The sequence below is a fragment of the Gavialis gangeticus genome, unplaced genomic scaffold (genome assembly GCF_001723915.1).
Source record: "Gavialis gangeticus isolate Ggan-Ray unplaced genomic scaffold, GavGan_comp1, whole genome shotgun sequence".
Classification (NCBI taxonomy): Eukaryota; Metazoa; Chordata; order Crocodylia; family Gavialidae; genus Gavialis; species Gavialis gangeticus.
Genome location: NW_017729025.1, coordinates 143883896 through 143895350, shown reverse-complemented (window position 1 = coordinate 143895350; position 11455 = coordinate 143883896). Strand labels below are relative to the sequence as shown.

The window sequence follows — 11455 nt, the reverse complement described above, 5'->3', positions numbered from 1 at the left end:
GGGGGGGGGGGAGACCAAAACTTAAATTAGCTCATACTCATCCACTTTGCCCTGAGGCAAATGAACAAAATAAGAGACGTTGGCTTTATTCTGTGCTTCTGAGGTCTAAAGTTCTCAGGCCTTGTACAAATCAGATGAAGTATACTGAAAGAGGAGAGAGTGTTTTTCATATAAACTAGGGTTTTTGCTAACTTGGCTGTGCTGGGTTAAGGTTACATTTTCTCCCTTCTCCCTGCTTCCCCCCAGCCAAATGACATAGCTAAACACTTAATAATAGACCAGTTTTGTGTTCTGTGAGAATAAGAAGGGAAAATAAATTCTTGAGTTGAGGGCCCTCTTCAGGGCACCCGTGTTATCTTTTCCTTACAGATAGTCTCTGTTGATGAACGTGAAGTACAATGGGGCAGTTATTAAACGATAAATTATTTGTTGCCTCCTTAATTAGGAAATATTAATTTTCAATATATGTTATTAGGGGAATTTCACCTTTTTCTTGCTTTAAAAAAATAAATACAACTATAATCTATATTTATTGCTGGCTAATGCAGTATCTCCTTTGCTGATATAACTTGTTATACTGACTCCTCCCCCCCTCAGAAAAGAATAGTAGTGTTACTCTGGTAGTTTGAACTACCCTAAATTACTTTAGGTGGGAGGGTTTTGTCGGGAGGTTTATAAACAGTTTTCAAATACTTTTTCCCTTCTTGAGTGTTGCATTGGAAGAGGGGCTTAATTTTAGTTTTGGGGTCATCCTGGCTCTTAGGAGTTGAGAATGCCTGAGAAAGTGGAAAAGGATGTGACTTGACTTAGTTGATAAAGGAATTTGTTTATTAAATCTAAAAGGAGATTTTTCAAAGAGGATAGCGGTGGAAAAAGCTAAGGAAATGATCTTTGTGATTCCTTTTGCTCTGCTAACGTGGCTGTTTTTGTTGTTAGAGCTGTCTAAGTCTTGCGAGATGCAGACTAATATACCTTTTTCTACCTTTTGTGTTTGGGGTTTTTTTTTTTCCATCGGGGGATTTGTCTTATTTTATTCATTGGTATGACATGCATGATGATCTGACTTGTTTCCAGTAATTTGCTATTATGCTTGTTTAAATGGCTTGGGAGGGAGGATAGTTTTGTGTGTCGGGTTTTGTTTGGGGTTGTTTTCTCTCTCTTTGTTATTCCTTTGTTCTTTTTCCTGTTGCTGGAATAGAAGCTTCAGCATCAAGTTCAGCCATGAAGGTTGAAATATTCAGGTACATAGATTGCTATTATAATTGAGACTTTGCATCTCTTAAGTCAGTGGGCTCTCAACCCTTAAGTCAGGACATCCCTCCTTAACTATTTTTTTAATTTGATGGCACCCTGGTTGAGAAGTGCTTTGTGCTGCCTTGTCTTACCTCAGTGCTTCTTAACTGGGGTGTTGCCACTGCCTGGTAAAAGGGCCTCATGCACAGCTAGACTGGGAATGGCAGGCCTGCTTGAATTGGGTTTATCTGATAAGCCTAAAGCAAGCGCCTTGCCTCATACCACAGCCTTTCTCAGTCCAGTCCCATATGCACCTCCTGGAAACAGAGGTGTGCAGGACAGTTATACCAGGTGGCATCCTGACCTTTCTGCCACAGCCACTTCTTGATCAGCTGTGACGTGCCTCTTAAAGTGAGGCATGTGGGAAGGTTTCTCTAGTACTATAACAGGTTCCTGTGGCACCCTCGGTGAGAGCCACTGGTCTAAGTATTTAAGTGTAAACCACAGCATAGGGATGCAGCTGAGTGCCCAAGGCAAAGAAAAAGTGGTAACTTTGGTGAACACCAACGTCTGCCGGCAGCAATTGTTTTCCCTTCTTCCCCCATTATGACACTGGTAAACCAAAAACATGAGATAAGTAGTAAAGCTCTGTATTACTCCATAATAAACAGTTAATACTTTTCGGTTGAGTTCAGCCTGAAATTCTCTGGGGAGATGGGTTTTTGGTTGTAGCTGTATTGGTCTAAGGACAAAGGCAGGCAAGGTTCTTTGGGCAAATGTAATATCTTTTATTAGACCAGCTGAATAGTTGGAAAACACTTATTTGCAAGCTTTCTGGTGCAATCGCCCTTTTCCAAGCAGGAATCGTTGCTGTTCTGAGAGATCCAAGGAATGAAAGAAGCTAAAAGTGTGACAGGATGTCAGTGACAGTGTAAATAGGTGGAAATTAGGAAAACAAAAGGTAGAGAAGGAGAGAAGGGAGGGGGGAAATGCCAAAGGTAAGTGAGGGGGACTACTGTACTTGAGTTCTCCAAGGTAGAATGGGGGAGATGGAAGTTTTCTGGATTTCATGCAGCACCTTGCTGCAACAGTTTGAAAGGTTGAACCCTGTGCTAAAATGTGCATACCTGGTTTCTGCAAGTGTGATGCAGGAAAAAAAAGTGAATGTACTTAAAAATCAATGAGTAAGGTAGGTAAGAATCTAGTAAAGAATTCATGCTTGTGATTGTCCGTTCTTTTTTAATCACACTTTAGTACTTAGCCCGTGTAAACACACAATTTTACAGATTTTACCTGTACCAATGTAGTGATCTTGGTGGGTTGTGTTTTTTTTAATCATAGTGTGGATCATTTATCAAAAGCAAATTTCTACATAGCACCTACCAGTTTATTAGAGGAAAATACCCTTTACTATTTATCATTCAATCTTTGGGCAAAAGAATGTCGAAATTACTGAGCATGATTACTCTAGTCTGTAGGCCAGTATAAATGTTTTGTACATGATTTATATCAAGCAAAACCAACAAATTAAAGAGTAACTGCAGTCAAACTGCAGCTAGCCATATTCGTATTTGCCCCAAATAGTTATGCCTGTTTAATTTCTAATAGAATTTCATCTTACACTTAATGCACAGGATCTAATTATGGTTTCTTCACTAACAAACATAGGATTAAAACAAAGATGTGCAGAGTGCGATAGATGGTTGGTAGAAATCCACGTGTGTGGAATAAAATAGACTAGATTTTCCTGGATGGCGATATTTAATTTTATTAAAAATAAATCCATATTTATATTGAATACCTAGTTTAACCTGCCATTATGAACCTGTTAAATAAGCTCAGTAAGTCCAGTGTGACCCTGAGTGAGTACTTAATGTAATGTTGCCACACGTTTTTAGTGTACTTGGAACATGTCACCTATTAACCTATGTATCCTGAATGGTGATTGATTAGCATGTCTCCTGTTGTGCTGCATTTAATAATAAATATTACCTGTCAGGAGGGTTGGATGTCTAAAGATAAATTTTCTGTGACAAAAGGCTTCCTGTTAACCAATGCTAGTGAAACAGTAACAATAATATGAGCACTGACTATTTCCGGTAGCTGGATTTTGAGTATTAATAGCTTAACATGTGACTCAATAAATCTTTCCACTGGTCAGTAATCTCACAAAGAACATAATCTCAATCATTATTGCTTTGTTAAGTTATTTTCTTTTTCAAGTGCTTGCTCTCACGGTATTTGAAAAATTAAATAAAAATATTAGATTCAAATTAAATAAACACAGCTCTGTGCAAACCTGTGTGAAATCTGGGGATGCGCCTATGTGTGGGTGTGTTCAGAATTGGAGTGTTAATTGGCATAGGATACCCTGGGTACTACAGAAGTTACCCATCTTCTTTCTGTATGTTCAGTTATATATTTTTAGAGAGAAAATGAGGGACTGTTCAGAGAGGATCAACAAACATAGTGACCTTAATGTTATGTTAAACTGTTTATTTGAATTCCATGAGATATGGGACTGTGTTGTAAAAGACTAGCTACAAAAATGAACAGGAAAAGAAAGGTAACCTGAGACCAGTACAGGACTTTGAAATGTGTTTTATGTTATCCAGAGGATAAAGAATGACTCGGTACCTCAAAACATAGTGCTGAAGTAAAGAAGCTTGTACGTACCTCCTTCAGATTTCAATGCTTAAATCAAGTAAAGAAATATGGAGGGTTGACTGCAAAAAAAAAAAAAAAAAGCACTGAAGAAAATGAATTGTGAAGTCCTCAGTTTTGCAAAGAGAACATGAACTTAGAAATCAAAATATGCAGACTGGAAGAAAAGACTGGGACCAGAAACATTATCCTCGAGGACATTGTGGATTTGAAGAATCTAACCATGTGAACAAGAGAACAGACTAGGCCAAGAGACTTTAGGAGGAGCAGACAAGAGTTTACAATATTGGTTCTGTTCAGTGAACCAGAAGTTACGACAACATCTGGACTTGGAAAGGGACCAATCACATCACCCTTAGCTACTGGGATGAGCTGTGTCATAATGCCTCTTTTGGACTTTTATCAGTTGTCCAAGTAGGTTGATTCTGTGTAAATCTTCTTAGAAAAGACCTGACTGAAAACTGGGAAAAATTGTTATTCAGAGGAAGAATTTTAATTTTAAAGATCACAGGAGGAAAAAAAGGATGGATGACAGCAAACTAAGGCTCCATCTGAAACTTGTGGATTCTTTGAGTTGTTGTTTAAGGTAAAATACAGTTTTCCTACTACAGTGCTATTTAATTGTTAGTTAGTGTGACTTGAATAATTTGTTCCAAAAATGTACAAATGCTGATTATAAACATTTGTTGGCTTTGAATAGCGTTGATGGAAATATTTCAGCTTAAAACAAGTTTAATAAGACATGCATGTAAAAAAAAAAAAAAAATCCTGTGGCCAATCAAAAGGACTTGTGAAGAGAGTTCTAATCTGCATGAAGACAGGAGAAGAAACTCTAGATTAGAAAGCATTTTTTGAGTTTATGGCTATAGTGTTCTAAGCATTATTGCTTTTAATCTGCTTATACAGAAAGAAACTTCATTTGTGAGATATTTTTGTGCATAATCAAAATGTTATACTTGGCTAACCTATTTTGGATGAGATGAGATTTTGTTGTGTAATAACATATGAGAAACTTAAAAAACATTGTTGCAGAATTGTAATAGTGTCATTAAATTCCTCTGTGTACAGTTTAGAGTATCAAAATAAACCAATGTTGATTTGTCAGTTGTCTGTGAGGTGGTTCTGTTATTGCTCATTCATTCTTACTATTTCAGTGTTTCAAATAAGGATCAGAGAGAGAAAAGTGGCTGCCATGTTTAGACTTAAGTTTAAAATATTGTGGTTTAGGGTTGTATGCGTTTGCTTTTCATTAATCCTAGTAAATAGGGAGATTGGTTAATAAACTTCAAAACAGTTTCTGAAAGCAGATTCATGTTTGTAAGATTTCTGTACTAACTTTTCTAGGGTTTTTCATATATTCAACTTTCAGCTACAGAATGAAATTATTTATGGATTCTATCTGTGTTCCCTGGTGGTGAGATGGGCAACCCCTTAAAAAAAGAAAGAAAAAAAAAGGAAATAAAGTGTGGATATTAATGCAAATTTGAGTGCATAGATGCACACTTCAGTTCCTACCTGTGTGTTTCTTTTTGTATCTTGTAGCCTTCTGTATTGGTTTGTGCATTTTTTTTCTATGCTATCCTGTATTTTTCAAACAAGGAATGGGAATCTACCACTTTCAGTCAAATGGTCCTATACCAGAGTTTAACCAGAAGAGAGTAATTTTGTACTTGTGAATTTTATTCTGTAGGTCCCAGCAGAGATGGCACCATCAGTGAGGATACCATTCGAGCTTCTCTTATTTCAGCAGTCAGTGATAAATTGAGATGGCGGATGAAGGAAGAAATGGATCGGGCACAAGCTGAACTCAATGCCTTGAAGCGGACAGAAGAGGACCTGAGAAAAGGTCACCAAAAACTGGAAGAGATGGTAACTCGCCTAGATCAGGAAGTGGTAAGTTGATGGAGGAACAGTGGCCAAAGACAGACAAGCATTTGTTACAAAAGTATAGTGTTATGAGGGGCATAGGCTTACATGTATTCAAAGGCCTCTGATTGGAGTACAGAGTACTACATTGTACTACGGAGTCATCACAAGGTGTTTGTAATGCTTATGATTTCAACTTCTGACCACAGCCAATGCCATGCATCTAGATTTCCATTAGTCTATTAAACCATGTATGCAGTCCATGGTAGACATTCAGACTGTCAACATACCACATTCAAAACAAAAACCAACGTTTTTTTAAACTGAGGTGTGTGTATTTGTGAAAGAATGGTGAATGGAAATCCAAATGACACTATTCAATTTGTGGTCTGGAAAAACAAATTACAGCACAGTAGAAGGGGACATGAATGTTGCACAGAGCAGTTGACATGTGTCTGCTCTTGCTTTCCAGTAAGTGACAGTGGATTGCAGAGCCCCTGGCAAAGGTCTTTCAAAAATCATGGGCCTCTGGAGAAATCCGAGAGCACTAGAAGAGGGCCGGTGTTGTGCCCATCTTCAAGAAGGGGAAGCGTGAAGACCCAGGAAACTACAGGCCAATTAGCTTAACTTCTATTGCAAGGAGAATCCTAGAAACGTTCGTCAAAGAGGCTATATGTGACAAGCCTGCAGAAGGCATGATACCGAATGACAGCCAGCTTGGCTTTGTCACGGGCAGGTCTTGTCTGACCAACCTCATTTCTTTTTATGATCGTGACTTATCACCTGGATGAGAGAAAAGCGGTTGACATCATATACCTCAACTTCCAGAAAGCCTTTGACTTGGTATCCCACGAGGTACTGATCAGAAAACTGGAAGATATTGGGCTCAACTGTGGGACCGTCAAGTGGGTGTGAAACTGGTTGCGAGGTAGGACACAGAATCCAAATGAATGGATTGGTGTTCTGGCGAGAGGTGGGCAGCAGTGCACCCCAGGGGTTGGTACTTGGCCCAGTGCTGTTCAATATCTTGATCAATGACCTGGATGAGGGGGTGAAAAGCCCATTGGCCAAGTTAACGGATGACAGCAAGATATGGGGCTGTGCAGACACACTCGCAGATACAGGCAGACCTAGACAGGCTGACATGTTGAGGAGAACGGAACCAGATGAGGTTCAGCATAGAGAGAAATGCAAAGTGCTGCATTTGGGAAGGAAGAACCCCCCCAGCACACCTACAGTCTGGGCATTGCTAACCTGACCAGCACTACAAATGAAAGGGATCTGGGGGCAACAACAGACCCCAGCATGAACATGAGCTGGCAATATGATGCAGTAGCTGCTAGGGCCAATAAAACTCTGGCATGTATCAATCATTGCATCTCCAGTAAATCCAAAGAAGTGATTCTCCTGCTTTACTCAACTTTGGTGTGGGTGCAGCTGGAGTATTGCATCCAGTTCTGGGTGCCACACTTCAACAAGGATGTGCTAAAGCTCGAGAGGGTCCAGAGAAGGGCCACCCACATGATCAGGGACTTGCATGGCAAGCCATATGAGGAACAGCTGGGTGATCTTGGACTCTTCAGCCTAAAGAAAAGAAGGCTGAGAGGGTACCTGATCGCGGCTTACTGCTATATCAGGGGCATACATCATGGGCTCGGTGAACAACTGTTCACCAGGGCACCCTGGGGGAAAACAAAAAACAACAGCCACAAACTCCTGGAAGATAGCTTCAGGCTGAACATTAGGAAAAACTTCTTTACAACTAGGGTGTCCAAACTATGGAACAAGCTCCCCCCAGGCGGTGGTGCAATCATCTACCCTCAAGGTCTTCAAGAGAAGACTGAACGGTCACCTGACGGGCTGTCTGACTCCAGATGTCTTTCCTGCTCATGCAGGCAGCTGGACCTGATGATCCTTCGGGGTCCCTTCCAGCCCTATGATTCTGTGAAAACTAAACTGTGATAATGTAGCCCAGCTTCGTGGAAAGGTAGGCTACTGCGTTCTAACTTTCCCTTACAGTGGGCTGAGAGTGAACATATGGATATTTGTTGCATATCAGCAATATTCTGGGCTGTGTTAACTCACCGTAACTTGCCTATGCAATTATGATGCAGAAAACTTCCAACTTTTACAAATATATTTCATTTAGCAGCAGGAAAACAATGATACATTCTTCCCCTTCCCTCCAAAGACTCTTTACTGCTCAAGATAAAATGATGTATGTATAATGTGGGCAGGGTTTTTATTTTTCTGAGCTGCCTTGTTATAAATACATAGTTATAGTATGTATCCATCTCAATTTTAATTTTTCAGCTCTTCCCTAGTTCTTTCATTCATAAAAAAAAAAAAAGCTTTCGTTAAAGGTCTATGCTCTTCATCATAAATATTCCATGTAACAGTTTGGAAAACCATTTGTTTTGCCTCTGCACCTTGTCTTCCTCTTTGTTTAGAGTAGTGGTTTTCATCCTTTTTAGAGATGCACCTTTCCCAAGCTATCCCTTGGAAAGTGCCAGCTCTTAGCTTTTACTCATTTTTTGGTTATGGAAAAATAATTGAGCAGTGCTTCTGTTGCAAAGGAATTGGGAAGTCCAGAACAGGTCAGAATGGTTCTCAAGCTACGGATTCCTATTTGAAATCTTGGGATTTATCTTGTGAATCATTTGTAAATGTTTGCACACCTAATGCAATTAATGTTTTGAGCACCCCATGGCGCTCTTAAAAGGGTCTCACTGCACCCCCCAGGGTGTTTTGTTATGCCAATTGAGGATCAGTTGTTTAGACCAAGGATAAGCAACTTCTTCCATCTGTGGGTTGGAATGACCCTCCAAGGGGTCTGAGGCAGGTGAGGGCCCAGACACTTGGACCCTGTGGCCACTTGTCCCCCCAGTGGCATGGAAGAGCACCCACAGTCAGCCAGAGGGGACAGGAGGGTGGGGAGTAAATGCAGGATTAGGGTAGGAGCAGGAGGTATGGAAATGAGGAAGAGGAATCAAGCTTGCAAGGGCAGAAATGGGCAGTGAAGTCTGCTGACTAGGGGAGACTCCCCTCTAAAATCCAGATCCCACAGTCTCTCTGGGTGCGTATACACATGCTCCAGGGTGTTTTTTGGAGGGTGCATTTTAATTAGAGCACCTTTCAGGAGCTGCTCTAATTAAAACACTGCAGCGTCTCATGCATTCAGCATCCCATGTTTCAAAATGGTAGTGGGGGTATTTTAACTAAAGCTTGTTCAATGAACTTTAAAGTGCCCCTGCTGCCATTTTGAAACCTGGGACACTGAATACATGAGACTCTGCAGCACATTGATTAAACTACTCTAGCAGATGCGATTAATTAGAGCAGGTCAGCATGTGTATAGGCACCCTCTGTTTCTGCATTATCTGCACTTTTTTGTGAAATGCACTTGCAGAAGGTTCCAGTCCTCTCTCATGTCAGTCCACATAGGGGTAACAGCTGCTAGCAGCAGAGATCTGTGTGCTAGATTTGAACTTTCTACCTGTGGTGAACCACATGAGTGTTAGCATGAGAACACAGGAGGGATTTTTTTTTCCAGTTTGTTTTTTCAAAAACCTGGACAATTGTGCTCACAAATCTATATTGCTAGATTGTTGTTACGGTTCCTAAGCCAAGCACTTCAAATTCATAGTACGCAAGGGTTGACTCAGTTTGGGTATTTTCCAACTTCTATCTCAAGAGCAGTATTGTATACCGTAAATAAGAAAATGCCAAACAAGGATGATAAAATAAAATAGTAAATAACTGACATTGCCTCTCTTTATGGGGAGGCAGAAGTGGTCCTTTAATATCACACTGAACAGAAAGGACATCTGGAATGATAGGTGCCTTTTAAATTAGGGAAAATATCCAAATATCTATGGTAGCATTTCAGATAGTGAAATTCTGACACAAATGAACAAAAATGTTGAGAATCAAATGGAGTTCCTAGAATTTGTTCATATAGTCGGGCATGCATCAAGGTAAAATTTGAGGTCATCTGGATTTTACGAACTTTATTAAATGTTTCTTAATATTTTAAATATTTCCAGGCTGAAGTTGATAAGAACATAGAACTTCTGAAGAAGAAAGATGAGGAACTCAGTGCTGCCTTGGAGAAAATGGAAAGTCAGTCAGAAAATAATGACATAGATGAAGTTATCATTCCTACAGCACCACTTTACAAACAGATCCTGAACTTATATGCAGAGGAAAATGCTATTGAGGACACCATCTTTTACCTTGGAGAAGCACTGAGACGTGGGGTGATAGATCTAGATGTCTTTTTAAAGGTAAGCTTCTCAAAGTGTGCAGATGTGCGTGTGCACTTACCTATTTAAATTAACCTTTAATTTGTTTAACTTTTGGCATTGATTTCTGTGACTGCCTTTAGGACATTGATGTTGCTACTTTAATAATGGGAACTAAAAGGGGGGTTGGCATTCTTTAAAAAAGAGAGCTTCTGTTCTTAAAAGGAATGGAAGTGATAGTGAAGATTCTGTGACTAGAAGCACGTTAAACTGAAGTCCTTCATCATTAGAGCAGGTGCAACAGTATGCAAGCTTGTCCGCCATGCCTTATTACTGGGCCTTCATATTGATATGGGAGAAATTAACTGTAAGGATGAAATTTAATTCACTTCTCCAGTTCTTTTTTTCACTGACTGATACCCCATCTCTTTCTCTTTCTCACTTCTGTAAAATTTTCCTGTCCAAACAGAGCTTCAAACACTGTACTTTGAATTAAAACATACCTTTATCTTGAAAGGTGAGGAAGAAGAACACTTTATAGGTGTTTTTTTTTTCAGTTGGCTATTGCAGTTTGTCTGATTCGGAGCATTATATATGGCTTGACAATTGGATACACAATTAAATATGCAGCGGTAGTAATCCATTGCCACTGCTTAAAATGTGTGTGGTGGCTCTGGTAAGTTCATCTTAGTTCTCAGCATTAGGAAACCAGGTAGTAGTTCATGGTTCCTTAAGCATTTTAATAGTAAATATTCATATTAAAGATCCACAGGCCTCCGTCCAGGCCAGGATTTCATTGTGTTGAGCACTGTACAAAAGCGACAGTTCCTGCCCTGAGGTCCTACAGTCTAAAACAACAGAAACAGATGGATAGGATAAGGAGTATAGCATATAAACCAGTATGTGTCTCAAAGAATTGGCACAGCTTTATTGACTCTCTGTGCTGGTAGGGGGAGTAAGGGGTGTTTTTTTTATTGGAATATTAGTACGATGCTCAGAAAGGAATAAGAAGGGGAAGAATAAGAGGCAAGAGATAACCTATGACAAATTTTGATCACCAGTTTGGATTTTGTAGGCATTACAGCAGTGGTGAGACTTAAGAAAGGAAGATAAATGGTTCACAAGCGAGCAAGCTGGAGGTATTTACAGGAGATGCCAACAGATCATAGAATCATAATAATAGAATCATAGAAGTATGGAAGGGACCATGTAGATCTTCAAGTCCGACCCCCCTGCCTGGGCAGGAGAAAAACTGGGCTCAAATGACTCTAGCCATGTAGGCATCAAGCCCCTTCTTAAAGACCCGCAGGGTAGGAGCCAGCACCACTTCCCTTGGAAGTTGGTTCCAGATCCTAGCCGCCCTAACTGTGAAGTAGTTCTTACAGATGTCTAATCTAAACCTACTTTCCAACAACTTGTGGCCGTTATTCCTTGTTATGCCAGGGGGC

The 11455-nt window shown here is 40.0% G+C and overlaps 1 protein-coding gene across 1 annotated transcript in view; it reads left to right on the top strand.

The window, feature by feature from the left end:
• TSG101 (tumor susceptibility 101) overlaps positions 1-11455 on the top strand; it is an 84105-nt gene that overhangs the window by 68255 nt on the left and 4395 nt on the right. The window contains exons 8-9 of the mRNA XM_019519691.1: positions 5588-5790; positions 9810-10049. Coding sequence (XP_019375236.1) covers positions 5588-5790; positions 9810-10049 — 443 coding nt within the window. The remainder of the gene's footprint in view (positions 1-5587; positions 5791-9809; positions 10050-11455) is intronic.